The sequence below is a fragment of the Palaemon carinicauda genome, chromosome 35, assembly GCF_036898095.1.
Source record: "Palaemon carinicauda isolate YSFRI2023 chromosome 35, ASM3689809v2, whole genome shotgun sequence".
In the NCBI taxonomy this organism is placed as follows: domain Eukaryota; kingdom Metazoa; phylum Arthropoda; class Malacostraca; order Decapoda; family Palaemonidae; genus Palaemon; species Palaemon carinicauda.
In genome coordinates, this window is record NC_090759.1 from 79,276,177 (window position 1) to 79,300,023 (window position 23,847).

Below are 23,847 nucleotides of genomic sequence, written 5' to 3' on the forward strand. Positions count from 1 at the left end.
CGTAACGGAATCGGACAAATTATTGATCAGGACCTACAACAAACCAAATTAAAAATCCACAAAATAAAATATAAGTTTAATCATCAAGAATAATAATTGCTATTGAATTTTATTATATTATATAATATTTTGAAGAAAATAATAAATAATATATATAGAAATACGATAAAAATACAAAACGACTCAATATGGTTAATTAAAAATCCACAAAATAAAATATAAGTTTAATCATTAAGAATCATAAATGCTATTGAATTTTATTATATTATATAATATTTTGAAGAAAATAATAAATAATAGGTATAAAAATACGATAAAAATACAAAACGACTCAATGTGCTTTGACGGCAGACGCTGAATCCACCAGTAGTCGAAGCAGGGGTGCCATTCGTACGATAATTATCGTACATGTACGACTATTTTAGATCCAGTACGATGTACGATACATACCTTAGGTACATACATATACATATGTGTGTGTGTTTAAAAATTTATACTAAGTTATTTTGAAATAAGTCAATCATGTAACTCTTTAATAATTATATTGAAACCGTGTACGATAATTTTGGTTTAAAAAAAACGACAATTTTAAGGCTCGTGTACGATAATCCAGTCGAAATAATCTGGCAACCCTGAGTCGAAGAAAAGAAATTCGCTAATAGTTTCACTATTAACTCGACTCCTCAGACTTTCTATTTCAGCCAAAATGTCAGATTCGGAGCAAAATATCGAAACTCCCACCCAGGAGAAAGTGGAGGAGAAGCAAGAGGCCGCCGAGGAGGAGAAAAAGGAGGTAAGTCCAACGGAAAGTCTCTTTTTAGACATCCAAAAGGGACTTTACCTCGGGACTTGGGACAGTCACGACCAGTATGGATGTAAACAAACAAAAGTCTGACGTTCGGGTTTGGGACGTTAAATTTTATTTTTTTTTCTTTTACGTCTGTTTTATTTGTTTAAGCCGAAATCAAAACACTTATTTGTTAATTTATATTTATATGGTATGAGGAAAAACATGTTACTATCTTATTACTCCTTTACTGGACAATTTTCGGGAACCCCTAATGGAAACCGTGACTTTAGGGGTGGGGAACCCAAATTTTTATTACAGCTGAAATCGAATAAAAACACATATTTGTTTATTTATATGTATATGGTATGAGGCGAAATAAGTTACTATCTGGTTAGTCCTATAGTGGACAATTTTCGGGAACATCCAGTTGGAACCGTTACTTTAGGGGCGTGGAACCCATATTTAATATAGTTACTTCTGCTTGATGTATTTAGCTAAAATAAGAGAAAACGTGATTTATGTATGGTAGTGGCCACCTGCACGTATGATTACAGCTAATTTAGAATGTGGCATTGTAGGGGATGTTGCAGAGGGTCGTTAACCCCCCCCCCCCCCCCCGTTAGGCAAGTAGGTAAGGACACGGCTTGTAGGTTAGGTTAGGGGGGGAAGTTTAGGTAGGTTGATGTCCATTTTTAATGAACGCGTGAGGAACGGGCCGCTGACATACAAAGGCTCCGAAAAAGTTGAGCTTTTGTAGTTTAGGATGGATTGAGTGTAAATTGCAAATGTTATAACTGAAAAAAACCATGTTTTAATATGGAAACAAAAGCAAGAATCTTGCTCAACCTAATCTAGGAGCCATATCCTTACTTATCCACCAGGAGGGCTATGCCTCCCTGCTACTTCCCTTAGACTGCCATATCCTTAGCTTTCCCCAAGACTTAAGTCTCGACCCTGTGTTTGCTTTCCAACTTAATTCGCCAGCACTAAATCATAATATTTCCTAAGTTGTCAAACTGTCTTGGGCTTTTGTACATCAGCGGCTAGTTCCTCCTGCGTACAAGGAAAATGAACCCCAACTAACTTAGACAAACCCCCCAACCTAACCTACAAGCCGTGTTCTAGCCTACTTACCTAACAGGGCGTTAACGCCCCCTTGCGATTTCCCTTACACTGCCGTATTCTTAGTCAGTCGTCGTCATACATACAGGTGGCCGCTATCATACATACACCCCCTGCCGTTACTTGGCTTACCCCAAGACTTAAGTCTGAACCCTATGTTTGCTTCCCAACTGAATTCGCCAGTACAGTACTAAATCATAATATTTCGTAAGTTGTAAAACTATCTTCAATGTATCGTATTTCAGCAGATGATTAACATTTTCCCCATGAAGAAAATTGATTTGATAAGTTTTAAGTTTATGCCTGTCCCAACCAACTACATACACTCAAACTTAATGTAATTACTTCTGCTTAAGTTATTGCTAAAATAAAAGAAAAAATATTTGTTTACTAATGTTTATGGCATGAGGAAAAATAGACTATCCTATTACCCTTATATTGTACAAGTTTGGGGCGAGTTTTATGGGGAACCAGGGCTTTGTGTGTGGGAACCCATATCTAATGTAATTCAGGTAAAAAAAAAATGTAGTTCAACTTTACCTGTGCTCTAGTTAGGAGACTTGGGAATGGTACAAGAAGGAAGAAGATATCCATGTCTGTTTAGGTAAATGGGAAGTCGCAAATTGCAACAGGATGATGCTCCCCTTATGAGTAAGGGATAGTTTAGGATAGGAGGTAATGGTAGGGTTGGATGTTTACTGTGAAATAACTTGGTAAAGAGTCTGGTGACATATAAGTAGATATTTGGAGTTGGTTGGTTGAGTACCATAACTTAAAAGCTATGGGTTTCCGTTAGTTATTGTAATTCAGAATCATTCAAAATGCCTAAAACTACACAATGTATTATCTTATTTTCTCTATTAGCGTTATTGTACGCATTTTAATTTATTTTGGTACAATTTTAGGGCTTTTTATCTGAAATTTATCAAATATATTTCTTCAAGCTAACTGTTTTGTACAATCATATCCTGAACGTGGCAGATAATAATACCCTCTATAGTCAAATAAGAGTCACATCTCATCCTGTTCCTACCCTATTGAAAATATTGTATGAAAGTTACTCAACGTGTTTGAAACCTCGATAAATTATTTTAATTGACTGATTATTATTATTATTTGCTAAGCTACAACCATTGTTGGAAAAGTAGGATGCTATAAGCCCAGGGGCTCCAATAGGGAAAATAGCTCAGTGAGGAAAGGAAACAAAGAAAAATAGAATATTTTAAGAAGAGCAACAACATTAAAATAAATATCTCCTATATAAACTATAAAAACTTTAACAAAACAAGAGGAAGAAAATTAAGATAGAATAGTGTGCCAGATTGCACCTTCAAGCAAGGGAACTCTAACCCAAGACAGTGGAAGACTGTGGTACAGAGGTTATGGCACTACCCAAGGTTAAAGAACAATGGTTTGATTTTGAAGTGTCCGTCTCCTAGAAGAGCTGCTTACCATAGATTGTTCTTAATTGAATGTTACGTCAAAATATTGTGAAGTTCGTAGAATTTTATAGTCCAAACATCGCTCGTGTCTTGTCATTAAGCTATGAGAATATAAGGCCTTGTCCTCTCCTAGGTTACGCTAGGCTAAGACATATCTCACTGTAACTAAAGATTAATGATAAATAAAGTTATTATATTACAAGGCTGTATCTGTGACCACAGAGGACATGATGGTGGAATAAATAAAAGTGATCACTACATAAATGAGTCACTTTAATGGAGAATGTGAGAGATACAGCAGTACAGAGTACCTTCGGCGATGAACTTGCCGGTTACACTACTTGGACAAAAGCGGCGTCATGCCACGTATATCATAACACAAGTATTATGGGTAAAAAACAAATGACTGCCCCCAAGCGTATAATGAACATTACCAATGCATCATAAATAAAAGTTTAATATTCTAACAGTATCACCCCTAGGGCTATAAATTGTGTTAGATTAAAGGGCCATGTCCTTTCCTAACCTGAAATTGGACAATTATATTAGATAAGAGCTAGGTGCTTGCCTAGCCTAAACTAGGGTGGCGGGTCATTACTTAGCTTGCCTGGATCCCTCGCCTACCCTAACTTACCATACAATACACTGTACCACAGCCAAAATGAACGTGAAAGGCTAACCTCGGGCCGAATTATTAAAGTTTTATCATACAACACTACGCATTAAATATTAAAATAAGTAAATTTAAAATGTTTACTAGAGCTGGATTTATGACCTAAAATTACTTCTCATTTTATGAAAATGTGTTTTGAAGCAGTATGACGTTTTGTTTCTATAAAAGTATACATCGTCACTGACTCACATCAATCTAATTTAATCTAGGCACCCTGGTATTTTTTTTTTTATAGCATCCCCCTTTGTACTTAAAATTTTGTGTCCTTTATCACAGTAAATGACAAACTTTTTCATGCTAGGCAGAGCTACATCTGATACAAGCTGTTGCGTTGCCCCCTCTGTTTCAGGCTAGGCCTGGCGTACCTGACCACAAAATCTGCGCCCTTTTAGTCTCATTTATTATTAGCATAAGCATGACACTATAGTCCATTTCTTTTAGCGAGTCATATTTGCACCGACTCGCAGCTGTGCCCTTTTAGCTCGGAAAAGTTTCCTGATCCCTGATTGGTTGGACAAGATAATTCTAACCAGTCAGCGACCAGGAAACTTTTCCGAGCTAAAAGGGCACCGTTGCAAGTCGGTGCAAATATGACTCGCTAAAGGAAATGGAAAATAGTTATTAATGTTAATTTAGTGTTAACCTAACCTGCAAAATATAGGTCATCTCATCTCTTTATTTCATAGCTTGGGTATAATATTATTTAGAAAGACTTTTTACTGAACCAAAATTTCATGACATTGGTATCAACTACTGAAGTGGTTTTGAAGAAAGTAACTTCTGTATAGGTTGGGATGATTTAATTTGCAGGTAATGAGGCCTTGAATAATGTTGAATTTCTCCTACATTAGATGTGACTTTTAGTCACCCCTATGATTGCTTACCAAGTTCTATTTCTTGGATAATTATATGAATTGTTTTCTGTTTACAGCCAGGTCCTCCAGCCATGACAGCAGCTGGAATAGAGGCAGCCGAAGAAGCTAAGCTACGCTCAAAATATCCCATTGTAGGCCGACCAATGGCAGGACACTCCGCATTTTTGCAAAAGAGACTGGCTAAAGGGGTAAGAGAGGTTTGGTACAGTTATATGTTTGAAGTGGAATGTGTTTTTTTGTTACTGTTACTGGGTTGTTTTGGACGATCTCTACTTGATAGGGAAATCCTTGTACCAAAGGAGATAGTAAGTACAGTAGTTGAAATATCGTTAAAGTATATTTTGTCCATATAGATTGGTATACTGCAGACTGAATTTTTTTCTTTTTATTTATGCAAACCTAATTCATCATTAGATTATCATAGGTCAGTGACATAACATTAATATCAAGGGCCAGTTCAGTAAAGTGTTTGAGATTTAGAGCATGTAACTTCCTATATTAATTAATATTTGTCACAAATTCCATGAGTAAGAGTGAAGTTGACAAAAAAATTAATATTTGTTGAGGTGTTGGTAAGCTGGTAGTCAACTGAGAGTTTGGTGCCTTTCTATGACGCAGTAATAATGTCGCTCGTAGCATGTGAATTTCTGCTGCCGAGGTGTTGTGTTGTTGAGTTCTAATGAGCCAGAACTTCAGGGCCTCCCTTATACACACACAGAGTCCATTTGTTCCGTAACCGAAATACAAACCACGCTTTTTAATATGGGTATTACTTTCGGCGTAGCTGAAATGACGATCCATTAGAATTTTAACGAGGGTTGACTACCCCCTCGCTAGTTAGGGAGGGGTAGTAGCTACCCCTCCCCCCCTCACACACCTGTGACTACCCCTCTTTGCTTTTGGCTCGGGTGATGAACAGACATGTCTGCTCCCACCCTCGCTTATTGACAGCCTTTGATCTTGTTTTGCTTTTTCTTTTCAGTGTGCTTGGAAGTTGGCCTCTACTATGCGGAAGTGTCCTGGATTACCTGACAGCCCTTGTGGTACATATATGTCGGCGGTCGAAACGGATCCTCACACCTAATGTCCTTTTTGCAGGGGCCAATGGTGTGACAGAGATAAAGTGTGTAGTGAGTGGTCTACCTCCCAGTGGGAGAGGTTTTCCCGGCGCCGGAAGCAGAAGTCCAAACGGGATATTTCTCCTTCAAGGGTTTCCTTGAAGAAGGAAATTTCCAAGGACTCTTCTTCCGTACCCTGAACCTCCTCCGAAGCTCCCACTCGATCGGTTTCTCCCCTGAGGCTGTCAAGTGGTAGCGTAGGCCGTACTTATGTTGACCGACCTCGGGGTTCGGGAGAGGGAGTTGTCTCCCATAGCGAGGAAGCTCCTCCTCCTCCCCCGGGGGAGGATATTTCTGATAACAATGTTGCTAATGATGATTTGTTACAGCTTTGGCCTTCTTTTGGGCTTAAGGGTTCGCCCTCCAAGGAAGCCCTGTTTGACATAATCAGGTTGGGGGCTGCTATCAAACAGTCGCCGGCGGTAGCAGAGGTTGATCCTCTGTCTATTGTCGATGTTGTTGTGGCAGGGGCTTCTGACGAGTTAGGTCAAACCCCTGCTTTGGTTCCTGATGCAGCTGAAGGCTTGGTTCCCCCCTCCGAACATCCTTCGAGGGAGGAGCTAAGTCCAGCGGTCTCTCCTGCAAGTGATTCTCCCCCTCAGGGGAGTTCACTGACAGAGACTTATCTTCGGAGGACTGATGATGGTCTGCCTTCCGCCCCCAGGGGACGTATCAGACGGAAGGCTCGCCCTCCTCTTTGCCATAGAGGCCTTCCTTCTCTCCACAAGGGAGTTAGGAGGTGCCTCTTCGGTTCTTCACCTTCGCAGCCCCCCACAGAGGATCCTCCCCGCCGTGCACCGACCATTGCAGTCGCATCCCAGGACCTCTCTGCTGATCGTTCACGCTCTCCTTCGCCTGCCAGACCTTCGGACCTGCTGTCTCCGTTCCTGGCTGCTGACGCACTGTGGGCGCCCACGCACCCCGTTATCCAACGGGCATCGGTCCCTTCGGGGAAAAAGGGGCTTTCTCACGTTGTGAGAAAGTCCCTTAAGCGCCAGGTATCCCCTGCGCGCCTATGTTCTCCTGCGCGCAAGCGCTCGCCCGCTGTGAAGTCTTCTCACCGTAGACCTTCACCTTCAGAGACAGTGACCTCCTGCAGCTGAGACTACGCGCCAGCGCTTTCCTGCTCGCCAGCGTTCTCCTGTACGCCAGCGCACAACTGCGCCCTCATCGTGATGCGCGCCCACGATCTCCTGCTCGCCAGAGTTGCCCTGCGCGCCCACGATCTCCGGATCTGGGCGCAGGAGGGAAGAACCTAGCTTCTCCTTCCCTTCAGCGATCTCCTACGCGCCGTCGAACCTCGCCTGCTCGTCAGCCATCGCCTACACGCCGTCGCACGCAGTCACCAGTTCCTGCTGTGCGCCCTCCTGCGCGCCCACGCGCTAGGGGTAATTCCCCTGCGCGTGCGCGTTCTCCTAGAGCCCGTCGAGATCCTGCGTGCCCACGCGCGCGAACAATCACCTCCGCGCGCGCAAGCGCTTGCATACCCTTCTGCGCTTCCTCTTCCTTCACCAGATCGCGCCACCGATCCCCCCCTCCCCCCCAAGCGCAGACCAGCGCACTTGCAGGAGGGAGGAAAGTCTCCAGATAGGTCCAGGAACCAACCTTCTTCTTCTTCCCTTTCTTTTCAGGCAGGCCCAGTTGTCGTTTCTACTACGAAGGATCGCCCGATCCCCTTCCTTCCAGAGGGCGTCTCGCTGTCAGTAAGCAGCCATGGTTCGGGTCCCTCATCAGAGCTGTCGTGCAGGCTGTCAAACCGGCCTTCGCTGAGATGGGCCTCAAATCAATGGCGGCTCCGACCCCACTGAAGAGGAAGAGAGGAGTAGAAGTCGTGGTAACATCTCCAAGGGTCAAGCTGGCTCCTCGGACATCCTTGAGGAAGGCTTCCTCCCCCCCCCCCCAGACTTTCTCTCCCTCTCCTGTGGACGAGCATTTTCCGTCCTCAAGGGAATCTTCTGAGGTGAGGCGTTCTCCCATCGCACCAATGGAGAAACCCCGCCTCGCGCAGGAGAATCGTCCTGGGTTGGGGTGGAGAAGAGCCCTCGGACGTCATTGTTGGAGTCCTGTATTCCTCCAAGGAGGGAATCTAAGGACTTCAAGACAGTCCCCAAGTCATCCTCAAGAATTCGCCCAGAGCCAACAAGACCCGCAGAGAGCGTCCACGTGTCCCCCCAAGAAGAGCCTTTGGGGACGTGAGAGTTTGCTGCCAGTTGTCCAGGAGGGGAGCCACAGGAGTCAGAGCATGCCTTCTGGCAGGTTCTGACCCTGATGAGGCATCTCAACAGGTTTCCTGATCCTGAGATTCCTCCTCGAGAGGGCCAGGACACAGTCCTGGACCGAGTCTCTGGCACTCAAAAGCCCGCTAAGGCCAGTGCAGCTTTGCCCTGGTCCCAAGGGGTGAAGAGTGCCAGGGATAAGGTTGAGGGCCAGCTCTCCGAGCTCGCCTCCTCCAGCCGTTCCACTGCTGGCAACAAGCTCCTCCCTCCACCTCGTATCCACCAGAGGAGGTACTTTGAGATCATGGAGGAGGCTTGTTTAGCTCTTCCCTTGCACCACTCTGTGGAAGAGCTTACCAAGGGAGTCCCTCTTGAGAGACACTCTAGCCGGCAAGTGACTTTCTCGGCGACAGAGATCCTAAGCCAGGAGAAGGTTGCGAAGTGTGCCATGCAGGCTGCCTCGTGGCTGGACATCTGGCTGGGGTCTCTTGGCATCCTGTTGCGATCCAAAGACCTGTCTAAGGAGAGCACCAGGAAGGCCCTGGAGACCTTCCTCCTCTCGGGCATCCACGCCTTTGAGTTTCTGGCCCACCAAGTCTCGAACTTGTGGGCCAATTCGATCCTGAAACGACGTGATGCGGTGGCAGAGAGGTTCCACACGAAGGTCCCAACCGTCAAGGTCAGCAGGCTCAGACATTCTTCCATTTTGGGGAAGAATTTGTTTAACCCTAAAGACGTGGAACGGGCAGCTGAGTGGTGGAGGAAGTCCAACCAGGACTCCTTCCTTCATTGGGCTCTTACATCGAAGCCCTGTAAACCTGCGGCACCTCAACAACCTCGCCCGTCCAAGACGACGAAACCGGCTGTGGCAGCAAAGACAACGGTGTCGAAGCCCTTTCCTGTCAAAGACAAGAAAGGCAAAAAGTTCTCCAGGGGAGGCAAGAATCCTAGAGGGAGTGGCCGAGGCCGCAAACGCTAGGATTGGCAATCCCCCTGCATGTCCACCAGTCGGGGGATGCCTTCAAAGTTGCGTAGACAGGTGGCAGCAACTCGGGGCCAATTCCTGGACGATTTCCGTAATCGGTCAGGGATATCGCGTCCCGTTCATAATATCTCTACCTCCCCTGACAGCGGATCCAGTGTCGTTGAGCTCCTTTGCCATGGGATCGGCAAGGGGGCAAGCCCTACGGGCAGAAGTCGAGACCATGTTAAAGAAGGGCGCTCTCCAGGAGGTCGTCGACGGTTCCCCAGGCTTCTTCAGTCGACTCTTTCTTGTAAAGAAGGCGTCTGGAGGCTGGAGACCAGTCATCGACCTCTCAGCCCTGAACAGGTTTTTCAAACAAACCCCGTTCAGCATGTATACGGCGGACACTGTTAGACTTGCGGTGAGACCACAAGACTTCATGTGTACACTGGACCTGAAGGACACGTACTTACAGATCCCAATCCATCTGTCTTCAAGGAAGTCCTTAAGATTCAGCCTAGACAACAAGATCTACCAGTTCGGTCTCTCCACAGCACCTCAGGTATTCACCCTGATTTCTTCGTGGGCACACAGGATCGGCATCCGTCTCCTCCATTATCTGGACGACTGGCTGATCCTGGCAGACTTGGAGTCGACCCTTCTTCGACACCGAGACAAGCTTCTGGGACTTTGCCAAGATCTAGGGATCATGGTGAATCTCGAGAAGTCTTCTCTGCTTCCAACTCAGCGACTGGTATATCTAGGCATGATCTTGGACACCAATCTCCACAAAGCCTTCCCATCAGACGCCAGGATAGCAAAGGCGACTAAAGTCCCGGTGGAATCAAGGACACGATTCCCCGGACGTCTTGGTCCCTATGGTTCCTGCGGAACGGACGGACTTTCAGTGGTGGTTGACGGACAAAAACCTACGAAAGGGAGTGGATCTTCTCGTCCTCCCCCCCGGATTTGATGTTCTCGGACGCCTCAAAAAAAGGGTGGGGGCCCATGTTCTGAACCACAGGACCTTAGGCCTCTGATCAGAATCAGAAAAGTGCCTCCACATAAACCTTCTAGAAATGAAGGCCGTATACCTGGCACTTCAACAGTTCCAACAATACCTGGCGGGTCACTCTGTGGTGGTGATGAGCAACAACACCACGGTAGTGGCTTACATCAACAAGCAGGGAGGTACCTTTTCAGAGCAGCTATCCCATCTTGCAGTAGAGATACCGAGATGGACCGAAGTCTACTCGATTCCACTATCAGCTCGCTTCATTCCAGGCAAGAGGAAAGTACTCACCGACAGTCTGAGCAGGGAATCTCAGACGGTGGATCTGTTCGCGACAGCTCTGAATTTCAAGCTTCCGCGGCACTGCTCCCCAGTCCCGGACCCCAAGGCACTCTGGCAAGATGCCTTCCAACAACGGTGGGACAACATCGACGTTTACGCCTTTCCCCCGTTCTGTCTGATGAGAAGGGTACTCAACAAGACCAGAATATCGGTCAACCTTTCGATGATCTTGATAGCTCCGACATGGCATCACGCAGAGTGGTTCCCGGACCTTCTGCAGCTCCTGACGGAACTCCCGAGAGAACTTCCTCCTCGATACTAGCTACTCAGACAACCACATGCCAACATCTTCCACAAAGCCGTACCATCACTGCGGCTTCACGCCTGGAGACTATCCAGCGTCTCCTCACAGAGAGAGGGTTTTCGCAACAAGTTGCTGAAAGAATGTCTCGACACCTGCGAAAGTCCGACACCTGCGAAAGTCATCCGCAGGGGTCTACCAGGCAAAGTGGAGTCTTCTGTGGTTGGTGTCGTGGAAGGGGTATCTCTCCACTCAATGCCACTATACCAGCAATAGCGGAGTTTCTCGTGTATTTGCGGGAAGAAATGCGCCTTTCAGTCTCGGCAGTGAAAGGCTATCGCTCAGCCTTAAGTCTAGCCTTCAAGCTCAAAGGAATGGACATTTCCTCTTCGCTGGAACTTTCTCTACTCATACGAAGTTATGAACTTACCTGCCCTCAGTTGGAAGTGAGACCTCCTCCATGGAACGTGGTTTGAGTCCTCAGGTCTCTTAAGAGACCTTCTTTCGAACCATTACGCCAGGCTTCTGATCGCCACCTGACTAGGAAGACGGTGTTCCTACTTGCTTTGGCCTTGGCCAAGCAAGTCAGCGAACTTCATGTCTCTCGTATGACATTGCCCATTCAAGGGGATGGGGGGAGGTAACGTTCAGATTCGTCCCTGAGTTTGTTGCTAAGACTCAAAATCCAGGATTGCCGGACCCTCGGTTCGACTCTCCGGATTTCGAGTCTGCGTTCTGCAATAGATGACCCAGACCATTTCCTACTGTGCCCAGTAAGGAGTCTGAGGCTCTATCTTAAGAGAACAGCTGCAATTCGTCCTCGGGTGCAAGCATTGTTTGTGAGCACGGGAAGGACGAAGAGGAGGGTCACTAAGAATACAATCTCAGCGTGGATTCGCAGGGTTATCCATCATTCCCTGAATCCCGACCCTCCTCCATCACGTCGCCCTAGAGCACATGATGTCAGAAGCATTGCTACGTCCCTGGCATTCAAGAAGAATTACTCGGTGACACAGGTTTTACAAGCAGGGGTTTGGAAGCGTCAAACGACCTTCACAGCCTACTACCTGCAAGACGTGACCCACAGGAGGCTCGATACGTTTTCTATCGGCCCTATGGTGGCTGCACAACAGCTGGTATAAACCTCAGGCTCCTTAATGGACAAGTAGCAAAAGGTTGAGGGCATTGTTACCCAGTTTTAGTCTGCATGAATGAAAAGGTATGCCTGGCCCTTATTCTTTTCTTCATTCTCCCCACTCTTGGGGAAAGCAGCATCCTGGGTTCTCTGCACAGCTGACCTCAAACCACTGCAGGTAAACCATGTTTCCTTGTGTTCCTAGTATTAAGATAATACTGTCACATCCCCATACCCTTACGTTGTAGTATTGGGAGAGTCCTAGCCTCAAGTTTCCATCTAAATGACTACAGGTCAACTTCCTAGGACGAGTCACACTTCATTCCTTCACACCCAACCTTACATAGGCAGCAGTCCTTGCAGAGCAAGGCACTTGCGAGGTGCAGGGACTCCTTATCTTGAGCACTGACACACTCAGATACCGAGTCCCCGGGCAAAAAGCCAGTAACGGCTGTGACTTACCACCCTACTTAAGGGTTAAGTCACCCATGTTAAATAGCGTGGTTTGTACAGTATTTCGGTTACAGAACAAATGACAAATTCGTAGATAATTTGTATTTTTCCTAACCATACAAACCTTGGCTATTTAATCAAACTTATCCGCCAGCCCTGTCCCCCCTGGAAGTCCTACCTCTAGGCAAAGTGAGCTAGTCACAGGTGTGTGAGGGGGGGAGGGGTAGCTAGCTACCCCTCGCTAACTAGGGAGGGGGTAGTAAACCCTCGTTAAAATTCTAATGGTCTGTCATTTCAGCTACGCCGTAAGTAATACCCGTATTAAATAGCTAAGGTTTGTATGGTTAGGAAAAATATAAATTATTTACGAATTTGTCATGTTTTGCACTTTGATATACAGTACTGGCCTTAGAGCAGGGGAGACAATATATCTTTGGTATTTGTCATATTGGAATCCATGTTATAGCCTTTCAAAGGAAAGTCCTTAGGACACCATACAGTCTTCGTCAAAATCCCTTGAATTTTTTTTTATCACGTTTTATTCATTACTTGTTTCTTCTCAGCACTAGAAGAGGGGATTTGTTTAAAATATGAACTGGGAACATTGTGTCCAAGATTAAGTTTTAGCTCTTCTGCGTTTCTGCCTGGTTGGATACTAGGCATTTGGTTATCCCAAACCCTGAAGGTGAAAAGAGAGAGAACTCTATTGTGCAGTCGGCATCCCTTTGGCACCATGCTGCACTATCTTTTTAACCCTCTATCATTCTTCTGTTCCCTCTTTCTTCTTGCTGGTTTGTAGCCCAGTCTCTTAAATTTTACTTCATAGTGCTACTGTTAGTCCGTTTCCCTGCCTGCAGTTCGGCGTTGAATCTGAATGAGGTCCCCAGTGCTGGGCTTTAATGCCCAAATCCTATAGATCAAGTCAAACTAAACAGTAGTGCTTACTATTTCATATTTTCTAGTTTATGTTAGTGGTGCTATAAGGTGTACATTACTTATATACTGTATTGTATCTTAAATTTTTTGAATCACTATGGTGGTTTTATTTGGTAAAAATTACCAGTGAGGATTTTCAGCTGTGAAATTCCCCCCCCCCCTTTTTTTTTTTTTTTTTAGTTTTTTGTGCTTTGATTTAAGTTAGTCAAAATGAGAGACTTTGGTGATTTCAAGACTGAGAAAAAGAATTTAATACTTAATAATGATATTACAGTATTATATATATGGTTATTATTAATAAGCTAAGCTGCAACCCAAGCTAGAAATGTGCATGTTATGAATCATTGGGCCTTCTACTGGGAAAACGGATCAATGTGGAAAGGAAGAGAGAAGTGAAGAGTAAGCTATAAGAGAGAAAAAGCATAATAACCAACATTATGAATGCTGGATGACTACAGTAATATGCATAAAAAGAGGACAATTGTGATAGCATTATAAATGAAGATAAAACCAAAAGTCATTCTTGGTCCTTCTGGGAAGTCTGCCAAACTCAACAATTGGGGAAGCAAAGGAAGATCAAAATTCCAAATTATCATGTTTGAGCTTACCTTCGTGCACGTACTTTAGTACTGTACTCGGGTTATGGCTCTGTCTTTGAACAGAGGACAATTATTTTATTTTGGAGTGTTTCTCCTAGTCTCTCTTCTACCCTTATTATATAGGCAAATAGGTACTACACTCAATTTTTTTTAATGAAGCGCACTTGCACTGACTTGCATTTGTGCCCTTTTAGCTTGGAAAACTTTCCTGTTACCTGATTGGTTGGACAAAATAATTCTAACCAATTAGCTAGTAGGAAACCCTTCCGAGCTAAAAGGGTACCCCTGCGAGTTAGTGCAAATGTGCATCATTAGAAAAAAATTGAGTATAGGCAGTACCATTATTAACTCAATTGAGAGTAAGGTGTAGTATGCTTAAGGATTTCGAAATATGTCAAACCCTTCAAACTGTTTGGCCAATCTTTTAAGGAACCCATGACACTCTTGTGGTAGTATCTTGAAGGATGACTGGTACCTTATGAACCCTACCACCTTGCAAATTTTGACATCCTGTTATATTTGAAACTTTGTTAACATTGCTCCACTAGTCTTTAATTTTGAAGACTGTCGTAGATGATTTTGGGAAATAAGGCTTGGTAGATCACTCAGTGCCCTTGTGCAACTGTCGTGAAACCATGCAGTTGCGGCAATATAGAGTCACGAGTCTCCTTACAGTTTTTATAGGATACTCTATATCTATTTTGACTTTGTTACTGATCTTAAGATATTTTATGTTTCTTGTTCATTACTTCCCATATACAGTAGCTTAATTCCGTATTACGTTTCCTCACTAGGCTATTTTTCCCTGTTGGAGCCTTGGGGCTTAAAGCTTCTTGCTTTTCCAACTAGGGTTGTAGCTTAGTTAGTAATAGTAATAAGAAGTTAGAATGGAGGTATAGTTAGAAAAAAGAGTGTGTAGCTGAAATGGATAATAAAGACCTTTTAAGTAATGCCTACATTGCACCCCTTGGGGGAAACTATTTGTAAATTTATATTAAATTTTGGGAAAGTATTTTAAGAGCATTTGCTTGGTTGCTTTATTAGAAATATATAAGGTACTGTATGTTGTTGGGATCATGCTAGTTACATTTATACCAATTTATTTCGAGTTACGGAATTAAGCTTAACCCTTTTACCCCCAGGCTATTTGGAAATTTCTAACCCTTAACCCCCAGGGGGTTATTTTTTTCCCAGCATATTTTGGTGTATATTTTTTTTAAATTGCTCTAACAGCCTTAATTTTTGTCCTAGAGAGGTCGGGTTGGTCTCATTCTCTTGGAAAATGCCTGAATTTTTTTAAAAAAATATAAAAAATATGAAAAAAAAAAAAAATTATAGCATTTTTTTGCAAGGACGCACCGGGTACGTGCATGGGGGGGGTAAAGGGATGGCTATTGTGAAACGTACCAGTACGTCCTTTAGGGGTAAAAGGGTTAACAGTATTTTCTGCTGTATGGGGTTATTATTACCTCAGCTAACTAAGTTGGACGGAGGTTTTGTTTTACCCCGTTTGTGTTTGGGTGTATTTTGTGAACAGCTTCCTTGCCACAATTTTAATTGTAGAGTATTGAAACTTGCACCATTAACTGTTATGTTTAAAGTTTAAATTATTAAATTTTGGAAGGTCAAGCTCACAGTCAAACAAAATGTCCAATTCATGTTTAAGGTCAAGGTCGAGGTCAAGAAATAAGCTGTGGCAGCGGAGGTCTGCGCTTTACTAATTGCCCCTCTAGTTATTATTACATTATTATTATTACAATTACTAGCTAAGCTACAACCTTAGTTAGAAAAGCAGGATACTATAAGGCCAAGGCCTCGAGACAGGGAAAAATAGCCCAGAGAGGAAAGGAAATAAATAAACCACAAGAGAAGTAATTGGCACAGTTTCAATTAATATACAATAGCATTAGGAATAATGGTTTCTCGAAGTGACTTTCTTTATTGTTAATGATATGGTATTCTATCTTTGCAGCAAAAAGCATTATGAAAGAGATCTAATTGTCGCTTGAAGCTTCTTTCGTTACTGTTTATTAATGATGTTAATTTGTCCTTGCAGCAAAAATATTTTGACTGCGGAGACTATCAGATTGAAGCTTCTTTCCTTAGAGTTTATTAATGTTAATTTGTCCTTTGCAGCAAAAATATTTTGACTGCGGAGACTATCGGATTGAAGCTTCTTTCCTTACAGTTTATTAATGATGTTAATTTGCCCTTGCAGCAAAAATATTTTGACTGCAGAGACTATCAGATTGAAGCTTCTTTCCTTACAGTTTATTAATGATGTTAATTTGCCCTTGCAGCAAAAATATTTTGACTCTGGAGATTATCAGATTGAAGCTTCTTTTGTTACTGTTTATCTATGATGTTAATTTGTCCTTTGCAGCAAAAATATTTTGACTGCGGAGACTATCAGATTGAAGCTTCTTTCCTTACAGTTTATTAATGATGTTAATATGTCCTTGCAGCAAAAATATTTTGACTGCGGAGACTATCAGATTGAAGCTTCTTTCCTTACAGTTTATTAATGATGTTAATTTGCCCTTGCAGCAAAAATATTTTGACTCCGGAGATTATCAGATGGCCAAACAAAAACCAGTGAACGTGAACAAATCGCGGATGCCCCCCCTCTTAGCTCAACCCACCGGGGAAGCCATCCCCACTCCGGAATCCGTTCCCGTCAGGAAAACTTCTATCATCCAGCACAGCAAATTGACTACTGCATCCTAAGTTAAGTCATAAAGTGTCCCTGTCATCATCATTTTTTGCCAATTGTTATATACTTTAGAGGAGGTTTAGGAAGGTCTGTTACCTAAATATAAAGGAAGGTGATAATTTTGCCATAGCACATATGTTAGTTTATTGGACTTAGCGGTGTTTTTGTTTTTTGTGAGGATATCTGTTGTTACAAAAAGGTAAAAAATAAAAAAATAAATAAAAAAAATGTGCTTTACACAAAAGAAATGTTAGGTAATAAGATAAAACTACATTTCCTCCAGCATGAAATGCAAGTTCTCCAGTTCTCCCCCTTTTCCCAGGCGTGGGTTTTTCGTCCGCTCTGGTTCATATCAACAATGATAATCTTATTTAAGGGCTCATTAGGACTTGTGTGGAGACATGATTCATTTGAACCAATATTATACATATATCTTTTTCGTATTCTATCGTCCCGTGTCACTGGATAGAGGCCGTTGAGAGTTGGGTGGCTGGTTATTTAGAACTTTAGCATCAGGAAACCTAATAGAGCATACAAGTGTGATTGGGGTTACCTATTTAAGAGTTTTTAAAAAAATGGCTTTAGCTGAAAGCAAATTATATTATATTAAAATCTACTTTTAGATATAAACTTTTATAATAGCCAATATATATACACACATATATACATGACTATGCTTGCCAAACAGTTTTACAAATAATACTTAGGTCTGTATCAGAATCAACCTTTTGAGCAGTTTTTGCCATGCAATCCACAAGTCCGTTTTTATTTTTTTAGTTTTTCATTTATTTTGGTTTTTTGGGATTTGTAGGTGCCATTTTTTATTTCATTATGCTTTATACTCTTTACAGTAGTATGGGATTTGTGTGTATAGGATTCTTTGATACTCTCGTAGTACCGTGTATTGTGATACGTCATGTTTATTTGTGAAAGGCCTTCGTGTATGTCGAGAGATGGCGAGGTTTGTTTAAGAGGACCTTGTGAGATTCCTCTCTATTTTTTTCTCTCTCTAAAGGCTTGCTCTCATTGTATGAAACCAAAAGAAGCCTTTTTCATTTTTTATTTTTTTTTTTTTTAATCTACCTTTGCCCATTATTCGTGTCTTTAGTTCATCAGTGGATACCTAGAGATAGAAACCAGATTATGGTATAAATTTTGCCAACTAGTAGTAATTATGTCTTGGAAACTGTGCAATGCCATATAAGTTATGTTGCCAAAAAAAACAAAAGTAATTTTGTTCAGCTTATGTAAAGCTTCAAAAAGATTCATTACTACCATCGACATAGTTGTGCACAGAGCTCGCTTATTTTTTCCTTCCAGAGCTCGATTTTTGTTGTGACGCTGTTCTATATTTTTATCTGTCAGAAGAACAGCGTTCAAAAGTGTAACAAAAGGAATACCTAAGATGTAAATTAATGTGAAATTTGTAATATTTTTATTTCTGACATGTTAAGGTTTGATTTGTGTAACTTCTGTAAAGACCAACCCAACAAAATAAACTGATCTTTACTAAGCTTGAGTTTTACCCAGCTATCTTGTGGACAATATAGTGGTGTGTAAGTACACACATTTTCAGTGCGAGAGTCCTTCTGTTCTATAAAGCTTGGGACCTTAGGAAGACACTGAAAACCATATTTCTGGGTCGACCTGTGACGCCCGGTAGTACTTAACATTGGTAAAGGTGAAGTAGTAGCTTCAGTCATGATGAATTAAATCCAGAAACGGGAAAAACACCAAGAGCACAAAAAAATTACGACCAAGCGAGCAAGTCCAAAACAGAAGGATATCCTAGAGGGCGCTCGTGTTAGGCATCGGTGGCGTGGTTCAAGTGTGGTATCTAGGGCCTCTGTTACGGTCCTTCCCTTTGTTGAAGGAATTATCTAAATGGAAGACAGTCTGTGAATAGTGGCTTTCACACGACACCCACAAGGTGCTCGCGTGAGGGTAGTAACCTCTGCATTCTATGCAGAAGGTTTATATCAGAAAAGTGTAAAGAAGGACCCTTTTCTCCGAGCGTCACAGGTCTCTCCCCAGAAATAGATTTTTCCTTCGTCAAAATCCCTTTTGTGTACCTTTATTGGTGAGAATTTTCTTACCAAAGGATCTCAAAGATAATGTAGCCTATCTAAGAGAGTTAAGGAAATTATCAAAGGTTAATCTGCAAGTACCACAGAATTGTTCATAGCAAAACCATTATTACTCAAATTTCAGCCACTACTGCCAACAGATACACCAATTGAAGAGCGAAGTAGTGGAAGATATATGAAATTTGCAGGCCATCGGATGGTACCAACCCATCTCTTTCTATTAACTGTAAGTGTCTCTATGTTATATATTTCCTTAAGTTGCTGCTCACTAGCTCTGCAACAACTCATTGGATTCAATATTTGTTCATATGAAAATATAAACCTGTTTTGTTCACAAAATATGAGAATACAAACCTGTTTTATCTAGGAGTGTCTCTTTAAGGACAACTGATTTGGTCGTGGAAATTTATCAGGGAGATCGTTTAATATTTGCAAGTAGATATGTCAGGGAGGTACCTACTCACTTTTCTTTTGACTGGTGCCTTGTCAAGATCTTTCTGCTGGTGTTGAAACATGTCACTTTTTTTTTTTTCACTGACAACTGTTCTATTCTTTTGGATCTTGGTTCAGATCATTGTGTTTGTATGCTGCATGACTTCTAGAGGGAAAGGCTGAAATGTCGCTTAATGATGCCTGTCACGGGTGACCCTTGGATTTTCTTTTAGCACGAGCCAGGTATGAGCCGATTATATCGAGTGGCGGGAGTGTGTGGATACGGGGAGCCAGGTGTGAGCCGAGGATATTGAGTGCCAGGAGTGTTTGGATAAGGGGAGCCAGATGTCAGCTGAGGATATTGAGTGCCGGGAGTGTTTGGATGAGGGGAGCCAGATGTCAGCCGAGGATATTGAGTGACTGGGAGTGCGTGGATAAGGGGAGCTAGGTGTGAGCTGTGGATATTGAGTGCCAGGAGTGTGTGGATAAGGGGAGCCAGATGTCGGCCGAGGATTTTGAGTGGTGGGAGTTTGTGGATAAGGGGAGCCAGGTGTGAGCCGAGGATATTGAGTGCCGGGAGTGTTTGGATAAGGGGAGCCAGATGTCGGCCGAGGATATAGAGTGGTGTGAGTGTGTGGATATAGTGTCGGCAGTGTTTTGCTTCTTCTCTTTAGTCCTGAAAAGTATACAATACCTAGAAACGCGAGTAGTATATAAGACTCGTCATTTTTGTCGGCAGGTAATAAGCCTTCACCGAGATGACTCTTTGGACTCGACTTCCAATGTTCTTACCTGTCAGGACGGTTTTCCCTTACTACCCTCTAGCCAGGGATGGAGGACTGTGGACAATGAAGTTAGATTCTGCCCTGGACAAATGAACAGGCAATGAAAGTTCCCTTATAGAGGGACTGACCATTTCTGTGCATCTGCCTTGTCTTCAGGGTGTCAGAATTACTCTCTTCCCTGCCTCATGGTTGAGACTGGAAGACAATAAGAATATTTGTTTTCGTATTGGTAATTTTAATACTTGCCTAGCGGTTGGTTGAAAACTATTTCTCCTACCGACTACCATAGCCCAAGAGCTTTGGACTTTATGAAGTAGATTGAGAAAGAATAATTTTATAACTAGTAAGGTTGGTCTGCTAATAGTATATTTTTTTCTATCGTTTAATTTCATTATTAATTGAGACTGATTGCTGTTCTTGATGCATTGTGCTCCTGAATGATAATCTCTCGGTGAAATTACTTTGGCGTATGTATTACCTGATCTTTCCCATTTTGGTCCAAGTTGAATCAGAGGAGCTGCTTGTTCTTTTACCAGAGAATTTTAAACATGACATAAGTGTGAAGACCATGGAAAGTATTGAAATACTTAAAAATTAAGCCCTATTTGATGATGAAGGAAGATGTCTAAAGAGTGCCTACAAAGTAAGCATGTGCCAATATTATGGGTATTGATGCATGAACCATTAGTAGATTTTAACAAAAATTGGCCCGTACTTATTTTATAAATGCCTGTCTGAAGTGGACCATTTATCAGACAACAAGATTCGACCATGAGTTCGTGCATTTTAACTGAAGCTATCTACAGGTCAGTTTGCTGGAGTTGTTCTATAATTTATTATTACAGTATGTACATCATTCTCTGTACACCTCTTCTCTTACATCTCTCAGATGTGGTTGTTGTCGATTCAACTTCATGATCACGGTGAACTCCCGAGGCTCATGTTCCGTGAGCGTGTCTGACTGTCGATAGCGGGACATGAAAAGTGGCAGGTCATGATGGGTAGTGCCTCACAATGTCAGTTTGTATGTCTGGTATCACTTTCATACCGTAACACCTGCCCAACCTTGACAAGTGACTGGCAAAGTATCAGAAAAACATTAGGTGAAACCTGTATAATGCTTCATTCGTCGTTTCTCCATTTTCAGCATCGTGCTGAGGATTGTTTATTGAGCAAAGCTAGCCCGTGTGTATAGTTGGCTAGAAGAGGATCTTTTATCATTTGGAAAGTTTACATTTTTTCCCAGTTAGTGACATTTGATATCTACTGTAGCCCAGCTTTTAAGAGTTTTTATTTTCTTTTAAACTCCAATATTACTTGGAGGTTTTGAATATTGGTTTGAAAATACTTGAACATTATGTTCTTAAGTTTACAGTTTATTGAATTTATAGTTCTGAAGACCTGGTATAGATGTTATTTAAAATCATCAATTTTCCAAGTTTAGTTCTAGCCAAGATAAAAATATGGAATGAATCATAATACTTTTGTATTTGAATTAGTGTAAGTTCTAGATATGAATACTTTGAGCTTGCTCAAGCAAAGTGTTTTATTTTTATTTTTTCTATTTTTCTTCAATTATTTTTTTCTACTGAACTTGTAGCATCACACTTCTAACCGAGGTTGCAACACGATTCCCAAGATACTCTCATTGTCACGTACCAAAGTCAGCTGTCCCAGATTTTGAAAGTCATTGTACGATTGATAGGTTTGTATGAAGAATTTTAATTAGGGTTATATTTTGTTGTTTGCAATAACAAATGTAAACTGGTTACATTTCTCTTGCAGTACATGTAACGTATTGTATGTTATTTTTGCAAAACTGTAACATCTTGGTTTTTATAACCTACTATACAGTACTTAAATTTTGTGTTGTATTTTGCTGGGCTACTCATGTTAGATATAGCCAATAATTTTATTTCCCTTCAAGTTTACTTCATCTTATTACAGTTATCACTGTTTATTCTGCTCCGGCGGATACTGCAAAGTCAACAATTTCAAATGTTGAAGAGTTACTCTCTTGACTTGTTACTCCAGGAGTGGCTGCTACTTTCATTAATGACCCTAGGTTTCCAGTGTTATTACTGCTCCCTTGAGTGTTGAATTTGGGAGCCATCTACCTATCTACCAAGACACTTCCATAATTTTTGGAGTTGGCAGACATAAAAACATCAAAAGGACTTTTCTTCTCTTCGCTCCTCCCTGACTGACGAAGGATACAGCAGTGTGTTTGGTACTGCTAGGGTGCTACAGCTCACTATGCCCCATTATCCCATGACAATGAAGCTTCATATGCCGAATCCCTCACTGCCACTACCTTGGCAGTTACCAAGGCGAGCGGAGGAAGCAGCAGGGCCTATCGGAAGTGCATTGCAATTGTTCACCATTCGTTACTATTTATCCTCATATTGCCTATAGAGCTTTTTTTTTTTTTTTTAGCTCATCCATCCACCTAAACCTTGGCCTTCCTCTTGTATTTCTCCCATCAACTCTTGCATTCATCAGCAGATGGCCATTTTTCATACTCCTGTTCATATTTTAATTGGCTGAATAGCTTTTAATATGCCTACGAGTTCCACCAGTTCTAGTTAGCTTCTATGAAGTCTATATTAGTATATCTTGTTACCATTGAGGTTTATCTAACATTTTCAAATGCTTTGCACTGGCAACTTTGGTCATTACACCTGTGTGGTGGTTATCTTGCTTCCTGTTCAGGTTCTCAAGGAACCCTCTTTGAAGAGACTAACTGTTTATTATTACTTCTTTGCCAACAGGTTTTATTCTCCTAGTGCTGGTTTATTTGCCACATTAATGGTTGTTGCTGGTAAATTTTGACCAGCTCCTACTGTTGATTGCAACAGCACGGTTTTTCCTGTGGCATTAAGGATTGCTACGAGGAATCGTCTTCCTGCCAATGTTCCACATGTTACTGGAATGGATTCCTGAATTTTGACAAGGCCAATCACTAGGATAGTGGATGTCATTGCAGCAAGGAGAAAACTCGCAGTTGCAATGGGAAGACAAAGAAGAGATGGCTGCTATGGATCAAAGGGCGCTGTAAATACTTTATGGTAACATTGTTTCACACTGGTGGCTCTAAGCTCCCTTTTTTCCTCCAGTACTTAATCCCTGTTGGGATACTTCCTCTACCTGCATTGCTAATTGATATTTCTTAAAATATCTTGCTTGTTTTGATATATATATAAGGGCAGCTTACGTGAGTTGATATGAAGACACCCTGTCCTGATGGGTGCTTCAGACATTACTTGGTACTTTTCCCCCGATTGTTGGAACAAGATTTCCTCTTTCTACTTTTACCTGATTGCACTGCATTCTACTGACAATGTGATGCATTGTTGTTAGATTTCATAACTGTATATAGCAATTGTATTAAATTTATGAATTTGTGCCATTAGAGCCAGTAGTTGGCATTTAAACTTTTGGCAGTCTTTCGCTTGGTCCTGCCATTTCCATTTTTACTGAATTATGTGTTCTTTCTCCCTTCTCTTTTCATGTCCAATCTATATCCTGTAACTAGACCTTCAAATGGAACTTGTCATACGAGAACAAACAGATTTTGATGTAGGAAAAATCTATTTTTGGGCTCGAGCCATGTCGTCCTGATGGAAGTTCCTTTAGGCAGCTTCCTACTGTATAATATTTCTGAGAGTGATATTACAAGAGAATTACCATCAGGTATCAGAGTGTTCTAATCCCCAGAATGGCTATCCTAAGATATCGTGTATGATAATTTTCAAAATTCCACTTCTTTTTCAGTCAGGTTTCAGTTTTGATCTCCAATAACGAATCTACTTCCTCTTCAGAATCATACAATTCCCTATCTATCTTTACTTTGGAACATGAACTCAAGTATAATACCTTAATGTATTCAAAATTTGTTCTAATTAAAATGCA

General features: G+C 42.0%; 1 protein-coding gene across 1 annotated transcript; it reads left to right on the top strand.

The window, feature by feature from the left end:
• Positions 1-621: 621 nt before the first annotated feature.
• Positions 622-18,144, top strand: endos (alpha-endosulfine). The gene is made up of 3 exons (XM_068359371.1): positions 622-793; positions 4,959-5,090; positions 16,466-18,144. The coding sequence occupies exons 1-3, from the start codon at positions 707-709 to the stop codon at positions 16,643-16,645; spliced, it is 399 nt and encodes a 132-aa protein (XP_068215472.1). The 5' UTR covers positions 622-706; the 3' UTR covers positions 16,646-18,144.
• Positions 18,145-23,847: the final 5,703 nt, after the last annotated feature.

Bases quoted from the DNA above. Each gene is read 5' to 3' on its own strand.
- endos (XM_068359371.1), top strand. From the start codon at position 707: ATGTCAGATTCGGAGCAAAATATCGAAACTCCCACCCAGGAGAAAGTG. The intron at 794-4,958 runs GTAAGTCCAACG...TTCTGTTTACAG, and splicing joins CCGAGGAGGAGAAAAAGGAG to CCAGGTCCTCCAGCCATGAC. The intron at 5,091-16,465 runs GTAAGAGAGGTT...TTGCCCTTGCAG, and splicing joins AAAAGAGACTGGCTAAAGGG to CAAAAATATTTTGACTCCGG.